The sequence below is a fragment of the Benincasa hispida genome, chromosome 4 (assembly GCF_009727055.1).
Source record: "Benincasa hispida cultivar B227 chromosome 4, ASM972705v1, whole genome shotgun sequence".
In the NCBI taxonomy this organism is placed as follows: domain Eukaryota; kingdom Viridiplantae; phylum Streptophyta; class Magnoliopsida; order Cucurbitales; family Cucurbitaceae; genus Benincasa; species Benincasa hispida.
This window is the reverse complement of record NC_052352.1, coordinates 58,956,081-58,982,664: the sequence shown is the minus strand read 5'-3', so window position 1 is coordinate 58,982,664 and position 26,584 is coordinate 58,956,081. Positions and strand designations below refer to the sequence as shown.

Genomic DNA, 26,584 nt, shown 5'->3' with positions numbered 1-26,584 from the left:
TACTACTCTTTGACGAATGTAGCGCAATGACAATTTTTCAGTCTCAAAAGAATTTACAAAAAACTCGAAAAACCACATTCTGGAAAAAGAAAATTAATAGAATGATGTTTATTCAGTGCATCTGTATGATATGTATTAATTATTGGCTTTGTATTGTAGTGTCCTTTACAAGTGGGAACTGTCAAATATGGGTATTATGTTATGAGATATATACAATAAATCGTGACTAAAGAGAAAAATATTATCACGGATGAGATATGTGTTTAAACTACTTATATATATTGTAACATTATAAATAGTGCAAATAGTGTAAATAATATATATTTGACTTTTTATGTTTTATAGATTGATACGAGGAGTTCGACTCGCAACTTGAATTAGATGAAGTACGTGCGGAATGTGTTGAATATTTAGGTCGTTATACCTGATGGACTTCCTATAAATTTTGTGTATATCGCTACATGGGAATGCCCAAAACTTTTTTTTTTTTTTTTTTTGTAAATGTTTTGTCCATCCATTATAGGTTATATAATTCAAATAAAAGTGTGGTGGAGGATATAATTTTAGTCTTGTGATTTTTGGAATATATAGCATATTTGGATTGATCTTACAATTTTGGAATTATCATATATTGGGTGGGTTGATAGAGTATATATTATTGTGGATTGGTCTTGTAAATTTTGAAATCGTTCATATACATGAAAGGTAATAGAAGAATGGAACTGTTAAGGTACGTTGGATATATTGGGCTGATATGTAGACCTGAAATATGTGCAACTGTTTATTTTAGTTGATGAAATTGTGTTATTGGAAGATACATGCAATTTAGGAAATGAGAAATGCAAAATTAAATTTGAATGTTTAATTTGAAAAAAAAAACATAGATTACATTGGAAACGTGTCAAAAATTAGATTACTTGTCCATTATTTCGTGTCAAGATAAAAATATATTTGACAAATAAAAAAGTCAAGATAATCACATATGATACGTAATAAGTGTCAAGAATTAATACACTTGACATTCATCAGTGTCAAGTATATTTTTTTTTCCACGGAAATTATATCAAGAAATATATTTCTCTTAACGTTTTTTCATAATGAAGTTCTCACATTATACTTGACAGTCGAGTATTTTTTTATAAACGTCAAGTATATCCTTCACTTGACATTGTAAAAACACGTATCCAACTTCTATAATAGCATGCAATGAGAGGCGATAGAGATGGAATGGAAGGAGAAGCCGACCAAAGAGTTATTTAGGTGGTGGTGAGATTTGTCTTGATATGTTTAGATGGTAGTGTTATTCAACCATCAATGTACTTTGTTTTCGATATACTCTCTTATCTATTGGGGTTTGTTTTGGAGAAACAACGTAATTTGTTAAAAAAGAATTCTATGTTTTTTTTTATTATTATTATATGTGCAAATAAGTTTTTACTCTGTGAATTGTAATAATATATAAGTTGCATTAATTCTGCAGTTGCCTCATTTTATTTTTCACGTAGTTTCTTCTGAGTTCCACGTTTTGTTAATTATTTTATTTTTTTGATTCTTTTTGAAAAATAAGTTAGTTAATAATGTCATTGTGATCATTTTTTTGACAAAATGTACGAAAACTTAGAAAAGAGGAAAATAAAATTAAATGAAGGTGAAATAAAATTTAAAACAAAAAAGGTAAATTATAACAAATATACTTGAACTTTTCCATTTATTTCAAAATTATCCATACACTTTTAAAAGTTGCAATATCACCTTTGAAGTTCTCTAAACATTTCAAAACTATGATTAGAATATAATAGAAATCCTTCACTATTTCAAATAAAAATCGAGACTTAGAACTATATAGAGATGACTTAAGATGATGTATTGATAGAATTTTTTTAAGTCAATGTCACATAATATTAAAACTCAATTTTCGTCTAAAATTTTAAAAATTTCTACTCCAAAAATATTTGGGATAATTGCAAACATAGATATCAAACCTAAAATATTAGTAGATGTATTATAAATATAACGAAATTTATATTGTCTGTTAGTGATAAATCATATTGTTGGTCGGAGTCTATTAGATCAACCATATCGCTGGTAAAAATATACCAATTGTAATTTTTTTTTAAAATGATGTTATACATTTAGTTATTATCTCTAACATGCTATCCATGGTAGTTGTCCAAAGTTTTTTTTTTTTTTTTTTTTTAAACATGAATATTTTTCAAATGAATGATAAAGTTCAAGGCCAATATTTTTTTTTTTTTAATTTCAAGATAAAAAAGAAAAAATAAAATAGACAGTTAAAGGAATGATGCAAGCAAAAAATTTAAACTTGTTCCCACTATGTGTCATCTTTTGCAGAAGAGTTATGGGGTCACCAATTACATAACTATTACACTCACTGAAAAATAATAATAATCCAAAAGCTAAAAGGGAAAAACCCCCAACTTTGATCTTAGTTTGTCTTGCCACCGCCGCCGTGCTCTTCTCCGGCGGAGGAACACGGTTCTTACTGCCGCCGGTTCTCCGACGTTGTCGAGAAAGACGGTTAATCTGAGCGCCACCGGCAGCGTTAATAGGCCGCCGTGGATGGCCAGGTTTAGCATTATCGTTGTTGCTCTTTTGTAGACTTGAACTTGAAGCCACCATTTTTCTTTTATCTTTTTTCGTTTTTCTTCTGCAAATTACTTTGAATCTCTCTCTTGATTCTCTAAAATGGGCCTATGGTTTATGAATCTCTTTAATTCAATGGCAACTACTTTAATATTAAGTGAAGATTGTGTGAAATTACTGTCCTGCCCTTTCATTTTTCCACCACTTATTTGTTGAATAAAGAAAGTCTTCCTTTGACTCAGCTTATTCACCAAACACCATTATTGGGTTTGAATAACTCTTCCACTCACTTTTTCACTCATTCTATTGTATGAGAGTCCAAAATGCACTAATTTTGACCAAATCTCTTTTTAGATTCAATTCGACATTCAAAAAAAACATTCTCATAACGCATACTTTTATTGATAAACATCCATTTATGAAATTTTTAAAGGAAAAAACGTTAACATTTCCAACTAAATTTTGCAAACCTAATTAATTTTCAATTTAAAACTTTTAATTTCATGAAATTTAACAAATTTCTCTCTTTGTTATTTTTCAGATTAGATCTCTTTTTATAGTAGGAGGATCTGCTACAAAACTCTATTTAAGAAACTGTATTTAAAAAAATGACCGACATGATAGAGGCCTCTATTTCATTTCTGAAGATACTATCTCTAGGAGTTTGTCTAAGACTAGTTTTTTGTTGTCATTTACAATTTCTAAAAAAGACTATTTATTATGGCATTGTCGCCTTGTTCATCCGAACTTTCCATATATGAAATATTTGTTTCCCCATTTATTTTATAATATGGATATTTCCTCATTGTCTTATGATGTCTGTATGTGCAAAACAGCGTAGGATTACCTTCCCTCTCAACCCTTTCCTAACCTTTCCATCTAGTTCATAGTAATGTTTGGGGCCCATCTAACATTACTAGCTTATTCGGCAAGCGGTGGTTTGTCAACTTTATTGACAACCACACCCATCTTACATCAGTGTTTCTTCTTGCTGATAAGTCAGAATTATTGTCTATTTTTCAACAGTTCAATACTACGGTTGAAACACAGTTCAATACTAATATTGCTATCCTTCGAAGTGACAATGGGTGAGAGTTTGCTAATAACACTCTTCATGAATTCTTGAATTCAAAAAGAATTATCCATAAAAAATCGTGTGCCTATACTCCTCAGCAAAATGGAGTACCTGATTAGAAAAATTGCCACCTTATAGAAGTTGCTCGATCTCTCATGCTTCTTGTGTCCCTTCCCTTGTAACTTTGGGGAGGCATTATTCTCACTGTGGCTCACCTCATCAATCGTCTGCCATCCCATGTTCTTAAGTTCCAGACACCTCTTTAGTGCTTTAAAGAATCCTTCATGTCCACGCTCTCTTTCTGGATGTCCCTCTTCGTGTATTTGAGTGTACTATTTTTGTTCATAACCACTGTCCCCACCGAAAAAAATTTGTTTCTCGTGCTCAGAAGTGTGTCTTTGTTGGGTATCCTCTTCACCAGTGGGGCTATAAGTATTTTCATCCACCCTCAAGGAAATATTTTGTCACTATGGATCTTATGATCCTTGGGATCAACCCTTTTTTCCCGCTCTTCAGGGGGAGAACACTAGTGAAGAGGCTAACTTATCTACCTACTCTATTCCTATAAAATTTGAGCCTACTCCTGATACAAATGACCTTATCCTTCCTGAGTCTGGCCCAATCCTTTCTACAAAACAATTACCCTGGATAACATACTACAGGAATTGGTTTCCTAATTCTCCCGGAGTCTCGTTGTTTTGTAAAGATACACATTGTTTGATGAATAAAATAATTGTTATTTAATTTTGACATTTACTCATATCCAATAAACAAAGGTCCTTGGTTATCTTATGTGAACTTAAGCATGTATATGTGATATACAGGTGGATCATGCCTTAAGTGATAACCTAAATAGGTCTGTAGTATAAGGATTAAGGTGGGATACCTGATCCTGGTGACACTACGGCTATGGCCTGCTTTGTAGGGGTATGCAAGCGTTGTGAACTACTACAGATGGTAGATCCTGACCATTCATGTGGGTGCGATCAGGGGTATTCTATACAAAGAGTTTGTATAAGACCTGGACCACGAGATGAATAGACTTTGTATATAACGCCGTTGATACTAGAGACTTACATCTCACCTTTGAGGGCGGTCATTTGATTAGTATGGGTGAGAGTGGCCAGATTGCCAACTCAACATACCTACGTTTTTGGGGACTTGTCTGATTTGGGAGCTGAGATCGAAATCCACAAGATGGAATTCACTCCTTTCCTGAAGCAGGGATAAGTAGAGAGATTGCTCCCTTAAGGGCTGATTCCGGGGCTTGAATATAGTGACCATAACTTCTCTTTGGAAGTGAGGACTTAGTCATAGTCGGACTATGACTTATGTTCATTAGAAGGATCAGTGATACTTAAGAAGTTAGATGTAACTATAGGGGCATAACGGTTATTAGCCCAGCTGTACTTACAAGCGATCTGTGAAGGGTTGTCGCACTTCTGATTGGTTAAGATGGACATATAATATATCTGTGGTAAGGAGAGTTCAGCTGTCGATCTTTAGTAGAGTGCTTGACAGTTAACGGATAGTGGATCCCATGACTAAAGAGTTTAGTCAGTTATTCACGTACCGTTGGAGCTTTGAGCTACAGGTCCATAAGGTCCCTTTGGTAGCTTAATGGAATCAGTTGAGGATTAGTTATTGGTGTTGATTTGAAATGTTCAAATTGACAAGAGGTAATTCGATTATCTATGATATGATCGATATGATGTATGTGATACATTAGTGGAGGATTAATGTAAATGAGATTTACATTAAATACCATGGAATAGAAAAAGAACTATGGTTTATATGTTTCATGAGATGAAATATTAAAACTATAGACTATAAATATATTATGATAAGTTGGTTATCATTTATATTTATAATAATATTGATTATTGGATAATTAAATTTTTTTCTCTAATAGTCAATTGAGTGAGAGGTTATTGGTGGTTCATGATAACCGTGAGATAAAAGGAAAATGGTTTTCCTAATTTTAGTAAGTTTTTTTAAAGTTTTTGGGAAAAATGTTTTGAGATTTTCTCTCAAAAAAATATCTCATGGAGCTTGTCAAGTAAATACAGATTTACTAAACGATAGCTTGAGCGAAGTAAACGATCGGGTAGTGTTTTGTAGCCGACAGACACTAAACTATGCGATAAGCTAAACGATCGCTTAGCTTTTGCTACAATCACTTAGCTTTAGCTAAATGATTGGGCATCGACCTATGCGATAGGTTTCTTTCTTCTCCTACTTGCCCAATCGTGTACACAATTGTTCATTCCTCCTTCGTCTGCCTCATTCCAAGTCCACACAGAGCCCACCCTTTGAATTCTCACACCGAGAATACCAAGGTAACTTTCTTGGTCATGTCTTATCAACTCGACACCGTCAAGGTTTTGTGGAGATCGTTCGTGTTGCTGGGTGATGCGTTGGAAAAGGAGAGGAAAATAAATAAGTAACTTATGTTATGCGTTCCTTTGTCTCCCGCATGAAAGCATGAACTCTAGTTAGTCTCTGGTCTCTCCCTTGCTGAGATGTCCCTTTTGCAGCATCCACAAATTTCCTTTTCTTCTTATCACGAGAGCCTGTTGCTAAATGAGCACTTTCTGTCCTTTCTCTCTTAATCCTATCTTCTTCTTGCACACATTGTGAGATAAGCTCATTAATACTCCATTTATTCTTTTGAGTATTATAACTTATCTTAAACTGAGTGAACTGTGCAGGAAGAGAGATAAGTACCAGATACACAAGTAAATTTTCATTTATCTCGATATCAAGTGTCTTTGATTTACCTGCAAGATTGGATATTTTCATAATGTACTCCCTTATGTTTCCATTGCCCTTATACCTCATAGAAGTTAAAGAAGTCAAAAGACCCTTTCTCAGTTTTAACAAAATATTTCTCAATTTGAGCAAGGAACTTATTGACATTTTCTCTTTCTGTGATAGAGCCCCGAAAAGACTCCAAAATGGAGTGCCTAATGTGAAACCCGGATTTCTATTTTTCCTACTTAAACTGGTGTTAAAAGGAATTAACTAAGTGAAAGTTAAATCCTATGTTGAAGTAAAGGAAATTTCTAAGTGTTTAAATGGATTGCTTAGTAGCTTTGGAATACGCAATAACTAGTGAAATTTGGCTAAGTATAACCATGCCTTGGAAGCCAAGGAGGAAAATGACTAAGTGTTTGACAATGCATTAGTGTGGTACCATACGTTAGCCATGAAGTTTTGAGAGGTTACTTGAGCATTGAGAGAGGTTGAAGTATGGCCAAGAACAACGCATGTAGCAACCAATGTCTTGAGACGTTAAAACAACGCATGCGGCATGATGGATGCGATGGATGGATGACATGTGGCGATAAGGGCCTGCGATGATGCGACACGATGGCATGCGGTGATGCTACGTGAGGGCATGCGGTGATGCTACACTGAGGCCTTGCTACACGATGGATGCGGCGATCTTGCTGCGCGATGGATGCAGCGGCCTTGCTATACGATGGATGCGGTGGCCTTGCTACGCGATGGATGTGGCGGCCTTGCTACGTGATGGATGCAGTGGCCTTGCTATACGATGGATGCGGCTGCCTTGCTAAAGTATGAGCTAGGTGATGGAACGAGCTAAGGTGGATGCATGGTGAATTGTCCTTGCGTTGCTAAGGCTTGCGGTAATAACGTTCATGAGGTTGGTTGTGTTGGTCATAAGGGATGCGTTAGCAAGAACCTGGGCGATGGTGAGCTATGCCTTGAGGTGTTGAGTTGAGAACCAAGTCGACCCAGAGGTTGTTATGCGTTGGTGATATGCTATGAGCTAAGAACATCCGAGGCATGTGGACGCATGCGCCAATTGGTGGTGTCTGGACATAGGAATGTTACGACAATTGGATGGGCACATTTTTGGTTAGATGAATGCATATGAAGGATGAACGCATATGAAGGATGGACGTATTCAAGGTTGTCATCCGGACATGTGGCTTGTTGGGAGGAAACCTTAGGCCTCAAACAAATGAGGTGGATGCATAAGAAGACATGCAAACTTGAGGGCCATGTGTTGGTGAAAGGAGAAGAAGACACCTCAGATTGCGGTGATGTAAAGGTTGCGGTAATAGTGTGAGGAAAGAACACTTGGACATGCGACCAAGTAGGAGGTGTCGGCCTTAGAGAGATCTTGGACGCCTATAAATAGGCCAATGACTTCAGATGAGAATTCGAATTCTCTTCAAAGAACATAAAGAAGTGTGTAAGAGGACTAATTGAGAGGAGGCTATGCGTTGATAGTAAGACCATGCGTTGGTCAAGAGGTTCCAAGAGGGGAAAATGCGTTGATAGTTAGACCATGCTACGTGAGGGCATGCGGTGATGCTACGCAACGGCCTTGCTACGCGATGGATGCAGCGGCCTTGCTACGCGATGGATGCGGCGGCCTTGCTAAAGTATGAGCCTAGGCGATGGAACGAGCTAAGGTGGACGCATGTGATTGTTCCTTGCGTTGCTAAGGCTTGCGGTATTAAGGTTCATGAGGTTGGTTGCATTGGTCCATAAGGGGATGCGCTAGCAAGAACCTGGGCCGATAGTGAGCTATGCCTTGAGGTGTTGAGTTGAGAACTAAGTCGACCCAAAGGTTGTTATGCGTTGGTGATGGTGCACTGAGCAAGACATCCGAGGCATTGAACGCATGCGCGATTGGTGGTGTATGGCATAGGAATGTTGCGGCAATTGGATGGGTGGATTTGTGGTTAGATGAACGCAATATGAAGAGAATGGACGCATTCAAGGTCGTCATCCGGACATGTGGCTTGTTGGAGGAAACCTTAGGCCTTAAGCAAATGAGGTGGATGCATAAGAAGACATACAAACTTGAGGGCCATGCATTGGTGAAAGGAGAAGAAGACACCTCCAGATTGCGGTGATGTAAAGGTTGCGGTAATAGTGTGAGGAAGGACACTTGGACATGCGGCTAAGTAGGAGGGTTTGGCCTTAGATTTGAAGAGCCGACTCATTCAAAGGCTGAGGTTTGAATGTAATCTCGTATTTATGATATGCTTGTTTATATGAGTTGTAATAGACTCTAGAAGTTGTTTACCACTCACTGAGCTTTGTGAAACTCATTCTGTTATTTCATGTTTTTCTTCCCAGGTAGCAAAAGGTGAGGAGTTCCAGGGTGCTGCTAAGGTCAAGGTCTGCCAAAGCCATAGTTACACTTCCGGAGGGATTTACAGTTGTTGTTGTAAACTTTGTAGTTAAGTCTTGGAGTTGTATAAATATTACATTGTTGTAATAAAATGGGCCTACTTAACTAGTTGTTGATATCTCCTTGACTTAAAGTTTATTGTGCGTAATAGTAAAGAGGTTCGAATGGGCAGTAGATATCATAAAAGGGTGGTATCTGTGGTCCCTCACGCCTCTCTTCGGGCTTAGAAGTGCGGGCTCGGGGCGGGGTGTGACACCTAATGATCATCAGACACATGCGATTTGACCATTCCCACTTCTCTATATTAGTCGTATTTGGCTCTTACTCAGTAGAAGTAGGTTTATCGATCCTTAATGCAAGATCCAAATCCATACACCCGAGAAGTATCTGTAGATTTTCCTTCCAAATCTTGAAGTTTGATTCATTCAACTTAGGGATTGAACTCAGATTTCTAGATATTTGAGTAAGACCAATTGAAACAATAAACAACAAAACATATGCTCACAATTAAAATATAACAAAATAATTTCACATATGTGGTGGGCCCCTTTAACAAGATACCTAACACAACATTGATGTCCAGCCTTTGAGCAAAAACACCAACTGTAAATGGTACTCTTAACATAGTAATCAAAGTACTAACAATTAACTCTGTCAAAAAACTAGCCTTTCTTTGGACCGACTATTTTTCACATGAGCAATCCTTATAATTGCTACATACTCATTACCACATGCATACCCATAATTTGGCCAAATAATTATCTTCCTTTGGGCTGATAATTATCCACATAAATTCATGAATATGCATATCTTATATTTTAGAATTAAATTAATCTAGATAACAGAGGCTACTTTGATAAAATATTATTTTGACCAATTCAATCGAAAATATAAGACACAATAATATAATAATATTATTGTATAAAAATAAAGGAGGAAGAACACCAAATAGCCTTTACCAATATTCACTTAATAATTGCATACACATAATATAATTAAAGCGACATAAACATGTGAATATTGTCAAATATCATCAAACAAATTTAAATTTAAATTCACCAAAATATCAATCAAATTTAAATTTAGTCCACAACATGATCAATAAATCTTGAATCCACAACATGATTAATCAAATTTAAATTAAATCCACAATATTTTCACTCAAATTAAAACCGAATTCACAAAATTATCCATTAAAAATCTTGATTTTTAATTCACTAAATTATCAATAATTAAAATCAAGAATCATCGGCAAGATCAAATAAAAACCGCCGGTAAAATCAAATAGATTGTTTTATTCCCAATACATGTTAGATTGGAAAAATTGGATCGATTAATTATTAACAAAATTAATTAATCAGTTCTTTGGACTTGAATCTACCAAACTCATTGATTAAAAGAAAAAAAAACTGTGCAAGAACACAAATTGCCTACCCAAGAGCTTGCACAAATTGTGAAAAGCATTAAAAAAAGTTGAAATAATGTTCATTCCAATTTTCAATCACATTAAAATGTTAAAAAACACAAATCAGATTGCAAAAGAACACACTTCCACATGAAAAAATCTAAACATTTAGTAAAATTGTGTACAACCTTTTTTTTCTTCTTTTTCTTTTAAATAATCTATAAATTCTTTAAACAAAAATCAAAATCCCAATGGAAAACAAACCTAAACCAACAATCCAACATGAAATTCATATTCTGATAGCACTTGTTAGCATAAATTCTTAATATCTATATTGAGTAGATAAACCCTAGGATTATTCATGCCAAATTGTGAAGAATAACATACCGGATTCCATTGCAAAATTGAGCTTCAAGATGTTGATGGATGACCATGGTCTTCCTCAACCAAAACTCCGAATGCCCTTAGTGGGATCTCTCTAGATGGGATTCTAAGAAAGACCGAGTGCTTATTGTTTTGGTATATTAGGGACCATAGCCCTAAGGTCTCTTTATATACTAGTTTAATTAGGGTTCCCATTAAACCCTAGTTAACTAGAAATAGGCTTCTACACATTAAGTCCATACTCAATTAGGAATCTAGGGCCTTAATTAATTAGATGACATAATAAGGTCCAATCTAATAAAATAACCAATATGATAAATTATTAATCCACATACATAACCCATACTTTAATTAAACATATTATTATTTAAATATGTCTAACATTCCGTAGACCAACTCTTCAAGAACCTCCAAGAATCTCCTCTGCACGAACCTCCAAGAAAGTAAATGGCAGGACACTATCGAAAGGTTTCCCCACTATGTCTCCAACAAGAAATAGGAATTGTGAGATCCTTCTTGGTTTTGGAATTTAAAGAAAAAAACAAGGACAACATTTTGTTTTGAGTTTTTCTACAGGTAAAATTATCTTAAGAGAGAGAGATATTGATAGATATCTTTTGTGTTCTTCTATGATGTATCAATGACAGAAAATAAAAGAAAAACATGCATGGAGAAAATAACTCCTCTCACCTCCACTATCCGCTCTCATGCAACTGCAGGGGAGTTACCTTCTTTTTTAATTTATTTAGATTTATTTACTAATTAATTAATTATAAGTATCATATATTTTTTCAAATATGCATTAAATCATATAAAAATACATATCTCTCACTTATCTTTGTAGTTTTAATATGAATCTCATTAACATTATTTTTACTATCTATGAATCCAATTCATATTAATTTTATGTTTAAAGCTTATTCAAATATTATTCCCTCATATTATATAGTTTTAATTATAAATCATCACTAGAAGAAATTAGGCCTTTAATGTCAGTTGAAATAAATAGATGCGAATGTACAATGTCGGTTTTGTGAAAATAAAAAAATCGAATCCTTAATGTTGGTTTAAAACCGATATTATAGCTAAGACCATTCCATCTTCTTTTCAGTGAAACCCTATTTTTTAAGTCTCAGTATGTCAAGCTTTCTTTTCTCCTTTCTCACAAAGCTCTCACCTAAAGTTACTCACAGCCGCCGATTCCCTCACTTTCACCACGAGCCTCGAGGTTCCTGTCAGTCCGTCAGCTCCGAACCGTTCGCCACCAGCATACTGTAAACGAATAATCGTCTGTCTGTTCTGCTGTTCGCTGTCAGATCTGTGCGCTATACATAAGCCCCACGCCGATCACCGCCAGATCTGCGCGTTATACATCAGATCCATGCGTTCATCAGATCCGTGGGTTTTATATTCTTGTGGTTTTTTTGGGTTAGTTTTGAAGGTGGATCTGTAGCTGGAGCTGGAACTGCAGCAAAAACAAGATTTGTTTTAGGTTATTTTTGCATAGTCTTTTCTGAAAAATCTCTGACCATCATTCATTTGTGGGCTGGCCTTTCTCTTTCACTTTGCTTGAACCTTCGATCATAAACTATATACAAGATATATAGTATAGATACTGTTAAAATAAAAACTTGTTTAATTGCAGGTTAAATAATATCCTATCTATATTATTTTAATGCAAGTGTTGTTGTATTTTACTTAGAAATATCCTATCTATACACAAGAATGGTTTGGGCCTCTTTTTTAGGTGTTACTTAAGTGGCTTGTTTGAAATTAGGGCCAACCAACATTAGTTTTGTGTACACTGTTACTCAGCTAGCTAATGATGTGCATTTTCTTTCACTTGAGAGTGGCAAAGGTTGAATTCTAAATGTCTTCGGTTAGGACTCAAGTCATTTTCGGTACGTTATATGTGTTAAAACTTTGTCTAGATCAATCAATTAAGGCACTGTACAATTATTTTACAAACCTTGGTAAATCTTTGACTTATGAAAGTTGTTGGTTGTACGTTTGGACTAATTTAGATGATTAGTTAAAGTTTTTGATGGATATTGGACTAATTCATACCCTCCAAAGTAGACAACCAGTTTTCTCAATCTTTAGACTTTAAAACTCTACGTACATATTGAACAATGTAACTTGTTGATAGGTTTGTTGGGATTGGTGTCTTAATTCTCCCAGAGTCTTGTTATTTGTAATGATACACATTGTTTTATGAATAAAATAAATGTGATTTAATTCTGGCATTTACTCATATCCAATAAACAAAGCTCCTTGGTTATCTTATGTGAACTTAAGCATGTATATGTTATATACAAGTAGATCATACCTTAAGTGATAATCTAAATAGGTCTGTAGTATAAGGATTAAGGTGGGATACCTGATCCTCGTGACACTACGAATATGGCCCGCTTTGTAGAAGTTTGCAAGTATTGTAAACTACTACAGATGGTAGATCCTGACCATTCATGTGGAGACGTGTGAGGGGGGGTGTCCTATACAAAGAGTTTGTATAAGACTGGGTCACGAGATTACTAGACTCTGTATACAAAGTGATTGATACTAGAGACTTACATCTCACCTAAACGACCATTGGTGACACGACCTCAATCCTGAGTGTTTTGGGAACTTCTACCTTTGAGAGCGATTCTTTAATTAGTATGGGTGAGAGTGGCCAGATTGCCAACTCAACATGCCTACCTTTTTGGGGACTTGTTTGATTTGGGAGCTGGGAACTTAATCCACAAGATGGAATTCACTCCTTTCCCGAAGCAGGATAAGTAGAGAGATTGCTCTCTTAAAGGCTGATTTCGGGGCTTGAACATAGTAGCCACAGCTTCTCTTTGGAAGAGAGGACTCAGGACTATGACTTAAGTTCATTAGAGGGATTAGTGGTACTTAAGGAGTTAGATGCTACAGGGGCATAACGGTTCTTGACCTAACTGTACTTACGAACGATCTGTGAAAGCTTGTCGCACATCTGATTGGTTAAGATGGACACATAATATATATGTAGTAGGAGCATCGGCTACCGATCTTTAGTGAAGTGTCTGGCAGGTAACGGATGGTGGATCCCGTGACTAAAGAGTTTAGTCGGTTATTCACGTACCGTTGGAGTATCGAGCAACAGGTCCATAAGGTCTCCTTAGTAGCTCAATGGATTAAGTTGAGGATCAGTTCTTGGTGTTGATTTGAAATGTTCAAATTGACAAGAGGTAATTTGATTATATATGATATGATCGATGTATGAGATACATCTAGTGGAGGATTAATATAAATGAGATTTACATTAAGTACCATGGAATAGAAAAAGAACTAATGGTTTATATGTTTCATGGGATGAAATATAACAACTATAGGTTATAAAATATAGTATGATAGTTGGTTATCATTTATATTTATAATAATATTAATTATTGGATAATTAAATCTTTTTCCTTCTAATAACCAATTGAGTGCGAGAAATGAGAAATGGAAATTAAATTCGAATATTTAATTTGAAAAAAAAAAGCATACATGACATTGGAAATGTGTCAAGAATTAGATTACTTGACCATTATTTCGTGTCAAGATAAAAATATATTTGACAAATAAAAAATGTCAAGAGTAATAACAATAATAAGTGTCAAGAATTAATATACTTGACATGTCATCAGTGTCAAGTATATTATATTTCTTAACATGAAAATATTGTCAAGAATTATTTCTCTTGACGTTTTTACAATATCAAGTTATGACATTATACTTAACAGTCGAATATACGACGCTTTTATTAGCGTCAAGTATACCCTCAACTTGACATTGGAAAAACGTCAAGTAATCCAGTTTCTGTAGTAGTGTTAAAAAAATTGCAAATATGACCAAATTTAAATAGTCTAAAAGTGATAGACCATATTATTGGTAGGAATCTATCAGTGATAGACCATATCACTGGTAAAAGTATATCAATGATAGAAGTTTATCGCTGATAGACTTGGGAGCCTATCAACGATAGAAGTCTATCACTGATAGACTTATCTATATTTGCAATTTTTTTAATGATGTTATACACTTGGTTATTCATCCTAAAGATGCTACAAATTGCAATTACCTTTAAAAGAAACATAAAACACCAATAACCCATACGGAAGGAAATCGAACCAGAAGATTTTCATGAGAAACGGAAAGATTATTCCAAATTACAATTGTATATGAACTTCACAATTACAATAAAAAATAGAAACATATGATTATGTATAAAATACATAAATTACAGCTCTTACATTTTAGGTTGGATAGTCCAGATTCTTTGGATTGTTGAATTATTTGAATATCCCTACAGTAATGACCTTCATTACAAAATTAGGCTAATTTAATTTTAGAATAAATTATGCCTTTAAATCTCTTCCCATCCATTAATTCTTAATTAATTAAACTCCTATTCTTGATATGTTCCCTCTCTCTTAATATTTTCTCCAGCCCACAGCCTCTCCCCTTGCGATTTGAGTCCAGCTGCCGAGCAAGCCCCCACTCCTGTCTTCAGTCTGCGTGCTTCTTCTTCAATCATGTGAGACCCATGACGAAGTTCCACCTCCGACAGTGACTTTTGGCTACAATATTTGAGGATGGCACGGTTGACTTTTGATACTTAATCTCAAATTAGTTAATTTTAATTAATTATTTAATTAATTGTTTTGATGATAGGAAATTTACTTTTAGACACTAACAATTTTAATGTGTATTTGAAGAGTTCATTGTGTGAAACTTGAAACAATGGTTCTAATGCAATCTAAATTACTCAAATTGAAGCTCAAAACAAGAAGTTATAGCCTAAACAAGTTTAATGGAAAAATACTGGAAATGGTGACATGATGGCCAAATCATCATATTAGACAAATTAGAGACCGCCACATAGAGCCTTAAAGTGTGACACATGGGGTCTTCAATTTGTAATTAGTGGATTTTAGCTTTTCTTTACCACTAAAAGAAAATCAACACTAAAACAATTTATTTAACAAAATTAAAAACAAAAAACAAACAAAAACAAAAACAAAAAGTTACCAAGTGGTCACTTTAAGAAAGATAAAGTTGTCGGTATGCTATTAAATTTTCTTCAACATGCTGATATTTCCACGGATATTTCCATTTTTTGTGGGCTTGATATTGACATGAGGGGTGAATCGATATTTACATTATAGAATTGAAAAATTCACCAAACATAATAATTAAGCAACAAAATATCACTAATATAAATATAATATGAACAATAGACATGTTAACTTGTTTACAAATAATAAAATATTTATTTACTAATTTAAATTTATTTTTTTGTAATTTTTCTAGAAATATCCATCAAAATCAAAATTATATCGATATTTCCATAGAAATTTTCATAAAATTAACGCTTCGAAATTTTCATTGGCATCCATCTTTTAATCATTACATGCATGTTTCTGTTGAATGTTATATATATATATTCCTCTTTTTCTTTTAATTCTCTTTAGTCTCCACCTTTCATTTTACTTTTTACACAATCTAACCGCCTAAATTAAAATTAGATTTTTACCCCACTTATCCCTATTTTTATACTTCATCATCTCCAAAATTTCTTGATTTTTTACAATTTTACAATTCTCAAGATATGCAAATGTCACCATTGTTGTTCTCTCCCCAAGTTCTCAATTTTAATTCGTTTCATTGTATTATAGAGAGAATTTTTTATTGTACTATGAGGATTAAAGTGTATGAGCTCAAACTTTTATATTTACTCTTTTTATAGAGTTTATTGTGCATTTTTAAAGTTTAAAAAATTGTAACAGTTAAATCCTAATTCGTGGAAAGGATCGAGTTTGCTATTAAACCAGAAACAAAAAAAAAAAAAAAAAAAAAACAAGAAGGAAGATAACGATTTCAACTCTAATCCATGGAAATAGCCTAAGAGAACTTTATTCAAAGTTCCAAGAGGCACTTGGAAAGGTAGAGTAGGTCGAGTTTTACTGAACCACTTATTAAAATTACGGTGACTTCTTTTGTAACTCTTTTCTGCTTATTTTTGTAATTTTAGTTGCATATTATAGATTATTATTCTTTTGTTGGTTGAGATTGATTGAATTTATTATTTCATTTTTTTTTATCAATATTGTTATTTAACATCTATTAAAATTTTTTTTATTAATTTATTTTAAAAAGTGTCTAAATAGTTTAGTTGGAGCATAATTAAGAAAAAGTTTAATGAAACCCTATTCAATCCTCTCTAGAGTTTTCATACCGATCCAACAATTTTTATAAGTGCCAATTGCCTTTGTTTGTAATATATAAAAATATTTTTATAAATAATTTTTGATTGATAACCATTGCACTACAAGAAATCGTACTTCTCCTGACGCCACAAATCGCCGGAAAATGGTAGAAAATGCATCGAGAGATCCTCTCCCGAAGAAATATGGATCGTCGGGAGTTTGGTCGGAAAAAATCCATCGGGAGTTCTCAAACTCCCGACACCCTATGCATGTATTGGAAGTTGCGGGAACTCCCGATACGCCAAAATATGCGTGGGGAGTTCCTTCATTAGTTGAATATTGGCTTTTAATTTTTTTAAATTTTATCTGAATAATATGTAAAACATCATTAACCAACTCAAACAGATTCACGTAATAAATAAAACAAAGAAAACGAAGTCCATACTATAACAAATAAATGAAAAGTTACAATATCCTACAATAAAACGCAATCGATACTAAATAAAAGAAATTCGTTTTAAAAAATACATAGAAGTAATAAAATGAAAACAATGTTAATAAATACAGAAAAGAAAACAACGTCTTGAACACAGCATCTTGTAAAATCGTCCAACTTTATCTCCGAACAGCATCCTACAATAAAACAAAAACATTAAAATGTTATATCGATAAACATCCACAGCACGTTCAAACTTCATAAACAAAAACATTCACAAATGTCATAATCATCCAACCAAACTTCATAAATAAACAATCTAAACCAAACTCATAAACAAGAACATAAAAGTCAAAATTTATCCCGAAAACAATCTAAACAATCTCGACCCACCCCCCACAACATATTTGAACTTCATAAACATTCATATACACACAAAAACTTCACGTTCAACGATAAAACGAGTATAATCAAACTCTACCCACCCCCCACGACAAACTTGAAACCTCTCAAACAACAAAAAACACACAAAAACCTACAAATTCAATTCCAAAACAATAACCAAACTCTACGCATCCTCACAACATATTCAAACTCATAAACAAGAACGAACACACATAAAACTCAAAGTTTCTCTCCAAAATAATCTAAACCAATCTCAACCCACCCCCCACAACACATTCGAACTTCATAAACATTCATAAACACCACCACAAAAATTCTCAAGTGTTCAACGATAAACACGAGCACAAATTGAGTATAATCAAAACTCTACCCAATCCCCTTTCTCCCCCGCCCCCAGCACCCCTCACACCACTTACACCCCCACCATACCCCACGCCGCCCCCCTACCCCACCCACCCCCCCGCGTACACAACCACACATTGAAACCTCCTGCAAACAATAAAAAAACACACAAAAACCTACAAAATTCAACTCCAAAACAATAACAACCAAACTCTACGCACCCCCACAACATATTGAAACTCATAAACAAGAATGAACACATATAAAACTCAAACTTTCTCCCCAAAACAATCTAAAAAGTTCAAGGACGAAAATTGCGAACAACCAGGGTATAGTTCATTATGTGCTTTGGTCATTAAATCTCGAATAAGTTCGTGGTATCTCTTTATTGACCATTAGAGGACATTTCATTCTCAATCCCTTCTTCATTTGCATCTTCATTTTCAATTGGAACTTGTAGATCGTTTATAAAATTCAACATCTTATTTTCTTCGACAATATTACCCTCTATACTATCTACTTCAACATTCTGTATTGAATAAGTTGTACGACTTTTAAAACCTCTAGATAAGTTTACTGGCTCTCCATGATATACCCATTCAGAGTATGTGGGAGATATTTCATATGTTAATAGATGTCGTACCACGATATCTAATTTTTCTCAAATTGAATTCATACAATTTTGGCATAGACATCTTATTCGTCCGGAATCATTAACATGAAACTTCGCCATTTCTAAAAAGTGGGATACTCCTTCTCTATACTCCACTAATAACTTATTCCTTAGTTTAATGCATTCTTTATTCATTCTTAAAAATAAATATTTTCTGACCAACTTGTAATCCAAAATAATAACCTGTATTATAGGACAAAGTACAAAGCCTTTGTCACTACAGGAATTCTGACTTCTCCCGACGTCACATTTCATCGGGAAAGTGTGGAAAATTTGTCGAGAGAGGATCTCCCGATGCATAAACAGTCGTCGGGAGTTTGGTCGGGAGAAATCCGTCGGGAGAGGATCTCCCGATACATAATCATAATATGTATATTCAATAACAATAACAATAACAAAATGAATATGTATATTCAATAATAATAATAAAAAAATATAATAAATATATTTAATAATAATAACAATAACGAAATTAATAAATATATTCAATAACAATAATAATAAAAAAATTAATATGTACACTCAATAACAATAACAAAATTAATATGTATATTCAAAACACTAACAAAAAAAATATTAAATTTTTTATTTTGATTATGCCAAAAAAAAAAAAAAAAATCAAAGCACATATATTCAATAAACAAAATGGCGAAGTACTTATCGGTGGCTACGGAGGAAGTCAAACAGCCGACGGCGTGAGGTGCGAAGGGCTGAAGACATTCGGCGTCAGGTGGCTAAAAGCGTTCGACGGGCTTTTTATATATGGAAGGGGAGGGCTCTTTTAGTACGATGGATGTGAAGAAGAATATTTGAAGAAGAGGAAGAAGAAGGCGTGAGAGCATTCGGCGGGGCGGCTAGCACTGAAGGGGAGGATTAAATAGTGGATCTTCCAATGGCCACGATAGTCGTCAAGAGATCCGGGAACTCCCAACGAGTAAAATAGCCCGTCGGTAGTTCTCCGAACTCCCGATGGGCAGTGACCAATGGTCAGGCGTTCTCCCAATCTCCCAACGACTAGTATACTATGTCAGAGTTATTTCTAACTTCCGACACTTCTCTTACTTCGTCGGGNATACTATGTCAGAGTTATTTCTAACTTCCGACACTTCTCTTACTTCGTCGGGAGAGACCCTATCTCCCGACGACTATTCTTCCGATGGCGTTTTTAGGCATCGAGAGAGCTTCTTTTTCTTGTAGTGTTGTTTGAGTTTTCACTCCAATCATTGGTATTAGAGTGCATAGTTTTTCTATATAAAATTAATTTTCAAAAAATATATTTTGACAATTGAAGTATCTTCTTAATATTTTGAAAAATTATTTGAAAAGCTTAATTACTAGATCAATGATAACTTTGAAAAAAAATCCTTATACTTTCAAAAGTTTCAATATCACCATTGAACTTTCATAAACATTTAAAAATTATCATTGGAATAGAAATAGTTAGCATTTTGAATAGAAATCGAGACTTAGAGTAGAAAGGATCGAATCTTAATACGAAAACGTTTTATCGCTTTTTGTTTTTAAATTGGGATGAGAAAATTACATTAGGGTTAAGCATGTTTTTTTTTCAATGATTGAGAAAAAAAATACCTTTTCTGTAGACCAACTCTTCAATAACCTTCAAGAATCTCCTTTGCACGAACCTCCAAGAAAGTAAATGGCAGGACACCACCGAAAAGTTTCCCCACTATGTCTCCAGCAAGAAATAGGGATTGTGCAATCCTTCGCGGTTTTGGAATTTAAAGAGAGAAATAAGAACCACCTTTTGTTCTGAGTTTTTCTAAGATAAAATTATCTCAAGAGAGAGAGATTGATAAGATCTCTTCTTTGTTCTTCTATTATGTATCAAATACATAAAATAAAAGAAAAAACATACATGAGGGGAATAACTCCTCTTATCCCCAACATCCACTCTCATGCAACTTTAGAGGAGTTACCTTCCCTTTTTAATTTATTTAACATTATTTCTTTATTTGTGTGTGTATATATATATAATAATTAAATGAATAACAATAATAATTAATTAATTAATTTTAAATATCACATATTTATTCAAATATGCATTTAAATCATATAAAAATGCATCTCTCTCCCTTATCCTATACTTTTAATATGAATCTCATTAACATTATTTTTATTCTATATTTTTTATATGAATCCAATTCATATTAATTTTATGTCTAAATTTTATTGAAATATTATTCTCTCATCTTATATAGTTTTAATTATAAATCATCACTAGAAGAAATTAGACTTTTAATGTCAGTTGAAATAAATAGTTGTAGATGTACAATATCGGTTTTGACGAATTAAAAAAATCAAATCTTTAATATCGATTTTAGACGGACATTATTCATCCGGTTTAATGAAGCTACAATGTCGGTTTAAAACCGACATTATAGCTAAGCCCATTCCATCTTCCTTTTAGTGAAACCCTATTTTTCACGTCTTAGTATTTCAAGCTTTTTCTCTCCTTTCTCACAAAACTCTCACCTAAAGTTACTCACAGCCGCAGATTCCCTCACTTTCGCCACCAGCTTTGAGGTTCCTATCACTCCGTCAGCTCCGAACCGTTCGCCACCAGCAAACTGTAAACGAATAATCGTCTGTCTGTTCTTCTGTTCGCTGTCAGATCTGTGTGCTATACATAAACCCCACGCCGTCCACTGCCATATCCGCGCGTTATACATCAGATCCATGCGTTCATCAGATCGTGGTTTTTTTATATTCTTGTGGTTTTTTTTTTTTTTTTTGGTTAGTTTTGAAGGTGGATCTGTAGCTGGAGCTGGAACTCGAGCAAAAACAGGAAGATTTGTTTTAGGTTATTTTTGCGTAGTGTTTATTGAAAAGTCTCTGACCTTCATTCATTTGTGTGCTGGCCTTTCCCTTTCACTTTGCTTGAACCTTCGATCATAAACTATACAGAGGATATAGTATAGATACTATTAAAATAAAAACTTGTTTGATTGCAGGTTACGTTAAATAATATCCTATCTATATTATTTTAATGCAAGTTTTGTTGTATTTTATTTAGAAATTCCCCTAGTGTTGATTGCTGCTTTATGATATATTAATTTTATGCCTAAAATCTTATTCAAATATTATTCACTTAGTTAAACAACTTGTCATTTTCTTTCTATTTTACAGATAAAATAGAAATATTATTGATTTGGTGGATATTGGACTAATTCGGACCCTTTGAAGCAATTTTTCTTTTTAAATTTTTCAACAACAAAACCATGAAAAATATTGCCGGTTACAAAAATAGACATTTTAATGTTGGGAAACCGACATTAAAGACAACCTATATTGAAGAAGGTGTTATTTAAGGTGTTTAATGTCGGTTGTATTTAATATCGCTTTAAAATTGACATTAAAGATCTTTATAACATGATCTTCAATGTTGGTTTTCAACCGACATTTTGCCCCTATAAGGTTAGTTTTAAATCGACACTAAAGCCCAAATTTATAATAGTGCATGGTTATAATTAACATGCACTAAAGTGTATCAATATACATTATACATTATATAATCATATCATATATGATTAATATATGTTTCTCTTAATAAATTGAACAATTTCAAAATTACTTATTTCTTGTTTTACTCTTGGTGAGCTAGCATAGGACCTAATGAACCTAAATATTAGAAGCTCTAATGATTTGAGATTAACTAATTAAACTCTTTAATTAGATTAATCAACATTCATTAACTGTGGGTCATTCCACTGAAAACCCACAGTTGCACTCTTCACACTATAGATATATTTTTGTGTCCACGAATATAATCAATGATCAGTAAGTCAACCTTTCATAAATTGCTCATAATTATAGTTAGGTCAAATTACCATTTTATCCATGCAATCATTTCTTACTCCTTAAGTACAACTCATCCTCTATTGAACAACCTGTTTATGGTGTTACCATAAACAAATCTCTCTCGTGCTAATGAGAGAGAGGGGCCCCTTGTTTAAGACCCGAAGTCATCACTTAAGAGAACAATTCATCTACTTTCCCCAAGCATGAGAAGAACTGAACGTCATCTTGTGTAGCTATGTTTCCAGCTCCCTACTTGGACAAATTCCCAAAATGGTAGACATATTGAATTGACAACATGACAACACTCTCACCCATACAAATCAAAGGATTGCCTCATAGACAAGAGTCCATAACTCACTCAAGATTGAGATCAAGTTACCTATGGTCATCCTATGAAATATTAGTTGATTCAATCAACAGTGTTATAAAGATAGATTAATCATTCTGTGATTCTGTCTTATAAAAACTCTTTATATAGAATACTCCACTCATATACCTCCACATGAACGATTTGGATCAAATCATTTGTAACACGTACAATTCTTGTAACATTTACAATCTAGGTTGTATCTGCAGTGTCACCAAAATAAGACATTCAACCTTATTCATATACTGCAAACTTTTTATGTTATTGTTTAAACACGATCCAATATGTCTACCACATACTGTTCAGGCTACATTAAGTAACATGAGATCTTAGTTTATTTGATTGAGTTAATTCAATTTAAATGTCGAATAAAATACTTCTTATTTTATTAAATAAATAATTCGTATTTACAAATTATAAACAACATGCTATCATCGGTTGCAATTGTCGAAAGTTTATTTTTTTTTTGGAATATGTGAATATTTTTTCAAATGAATGATAAAGTTTAAGGCTTTTTTTTTATATATATAATTTGACCAATAGAAAAAAAACAAGAAAAATATAAATAGACAGTTAAAGGAATGATGCAAGCAAAAAATTTAAACTTGTTCCCACTATGTGTCATCTTTTTGCAGAAGAGTTATGGGGTCACCAATTACATAACTATTAACTACACACTGAAAAATAATAATAATCCAAAAGCTAAAAGGGAAAAACCCCCAACTTTGATCTTAGTTTGTCTTGCCACCGCCGCCGGTGCTCTTCTCCGGCGGAGGAACACGGTTCTTACTGCCGCCGGTTCTCCGACGTTGTCGAGAAAGACGGTTAATCTGAGCGCCACCGGCAGCGTTAATAGGCCGCCGTGGATGGCCAGGTTTAGCATTATCGTTGTTGCTCTTTTGTAGACTTGAACTTGAAGCCACCATTTTTCTTTTATCTTTTTTCGTTTTTCTTCTGCAAATTACTTTGAATCTCTCTCTTGATTCTCTAAAATGGGCCTATGGTTTATGAATCTCTTTAATTCAATGGCAACTACTTTAATATTAAGTGAAGCTTGTGTGAAATTACTGTCCTGCCCTTTCATTTTTCCACCACTTATTTGTTGAATAAAGAAAGTCTTCCTTTGACTCAGCTTATTCACCAAACACCATTATTGGGTTTGAATAACTCTTCCACTCACTTTTTCACTCATTCTATTGTATGAGAGTGTTTATTGTCAAGTAGAAGTATGACGAGACTCTTTATAGATACAAGGTCAGACTGGTTGCTAAAGGGTTCACTCAGACATATAGGATTGATTACTCAGAGACTTTCTCTTCAGTAGCGAAGCTGAACACAATTCGGGTTCTTCTCTCAGTTGCTGTTAACAGACACTGGCCCCTCCATCAACTTGATGTAAAGAATGCTATACTGGATGATGAGTTAGAAAAAGAGGTCTAAATGAGCCTTCCTTCTGGGTTTGAAGCACAATTTGAAAGTTAGGTCTGTAAACTCAGGAAGTCCTTATAGGGCTTAAAACAGTCTTCAAGAGCGTGGTTTGATAGATTCACTACCTTCGTTAAGTCCCCAGATTTTGTTCAAGGACATTCTAATTGTACTCTGTTGATAAAGAAATCCGGATCAGGAAAGATTACGGTTCTCATTGTGTACGTCGATGATATTGTTTTTTCAGAAGACGAATATAGCAAAGATTGTTAGATTAAAGTAGAGAATGGCAGATCAGTTTGAAATCAAAGACCTTGATAGTTTGAGATATTTTCTCGGTATGGAGGTAGCGAGATCGAAGGACGTAATATCCATTTCTCAATGGAAATACACTTTGGACTTGTTGAAAGAAACAGGGATGACTGAATGTAAACCCATTGATACTCCCATTGAAGTCAATACTAAGCCGGGAGATTCTGTTGAAGGGGTTCCAGTAAATAAAGAAAGGTACCAACATCTCATTGGGAAATTGATTTCCCTGTCACATACTAGACCAAACATATGCTTTGCTGTCAGTATGGTCAGTCAGTTTATGCAGGCTCCATACGAGAAACATATGAAGATTGTTACTCGGATTCTGAGGTATTTGAAGTCTACTCCTGGAAAGGGCTTATTGTTCAAGAAACATGAAAAGAGATGCATTGAAGCTTATACTGACTCAGATTGGGTAGGATTAGTTACAGATAGAAAATCAACTTCAGGATACTGTACCTTTGTGTGGGGTAATCTTGTTACCTGACGAAGTAAGAAACAAGGTGTGGTGGCTCGAAGTAGTGCTGAGGTAGAATACAGGGCTATAAGTCTAGGGATATGCGAATAGATATGGTTGAAGAAAGTTTTGTCTGATCTTCACCAGGATAGTCATGGTCCCATGAAACTGGTAATAAAGTAGCTATCAGTATTGCCAATAATCTCGTGCAACATAATAGGACCAAGCATGTAGAGATTGATAGACACCTTTTTAAAGAGAAATTGGATAATGGCAGCATTTGTATTCCCTACCTTTCTTCAAGCCAACAGGTTGCTAATGTTCTCACCAAAGGGTTACTAAGACAAAGCATCGAAACTTGTGTTAGCAAGTTGGGTTTTATTTATATTTATGCCTCAACTTGAGGAAGAGTGTTGAAATAAGATGTATTTGCGCGGTGTTTTAGTGTTTTTACTTGTTCCTACTGTATTAGGGTTTCTGCCAGGTCTATTTATATCTGAGTTTTTGGTGTTCTGTAGTGTGATAAAAATTAATAAAAATTCTCCTATCGTGGTTTTTTCTCCCTGACTCAGGGTTTTCCACGTAAACCTGGTGTTCATCTTCTTTCCCTTATTTTCAATATAATTATCAATCTGAGTGAAAAATTCATTAATGTAAAACTCTTTCCATAACAGTTTGCTCTCATTTCTCTAAAACCTTATGTGATCTTCGATGGTGATTTTGTAGGTGAATCTGAAGAGATTTTGACATGCAATCTTCTAAGTAGAAGGGGAATGAGAAGATGAAGATAATGATATACGTGATTCAGTATTAGGAAGCCTACGTCCACGTGAAGGGAGTTTTCTTTTTTTTTTTTTCTTAAAGGCTTACAAAGATGTGTTCACTCTCGATTACAAATTTCTCTCTTCGTTTTATTTTTCAGATTAGATCTCTTTTTATAGTTGGAGGATTTGTTATAAAACACTATTTAAGAAATTGTATTTAAAAAAATGATCGTTGGAGATTAACGTTCTTTCAAATCTCCATCTTGATCCCAACGTGAGAAGCTTTCTCCTTCCAGATCTAACTCTTGTCCAACCTTTTCCAAGTAAGTTGAAGCTGATTAATTCAAGAAATTTGAGGAGCTTGAGTTTGAAGACAAGCTTCGTGAGCATGTCTGTTGCATTTTCTGTGGTATGTACTTTCAACACCTCAATTTTATCCCTTTCAATTATGTCTTTTATAAAATGATACTAGAGGTATTATGGGTTTTTGGAAAGATGGATAGCTTTTTCATTATCACAATAGATTTTAATTACTATTTGTGATATACCAAAGTCTGCCATCAAGCCCTTTAACCACAATCCTTCCTTGATGGCTTCTACTAGTGCTATACATTCTACCTCTATAGTAGATAGAGCTGTGATTGACTATAAATTGGCTTTCCAGCTTAGCAAATTAGGACCATATAAGAACATGTAGCGAGATAGGGATCTCATTTTGTTTA

The 26,584-nt window shown here is 34.1% G+C and overlaps 1 protein-coding gene across 1 annotated transcript; it reads left to right on the top strand.

Annotated features, from left to right (window-relative positions):
• The first annotated feature begins 24,615 nt into the window (after nucleotides 1-24,615).
• LOC120076268 (uncharacterized mitochondrial protein AtMg00810-like) lies at nucleotides 24,616-25,128 on the top strand. The gene has a single exon (XM_039030037.1). It carries the CDS (start codon nucleotides 24,616-24,618, stop codon nucleotides 25,126-25,128), a length of 513 nt encoding a protein of 170 aa, XP_038885965.1.
• Nucleotides 25,129-26,584: the final 1,456 nt, after the last annotated feature.

What these genes read in the sequence shown, in the direction of transcription:
- LOC120076268 (XM_039030037.1), top strand. Translation starts at nt 24,616, where the DNA reads ATGGCAGATCAGTTTGAAATCAAAGACCTTGATAGTTTGAGATATTTT.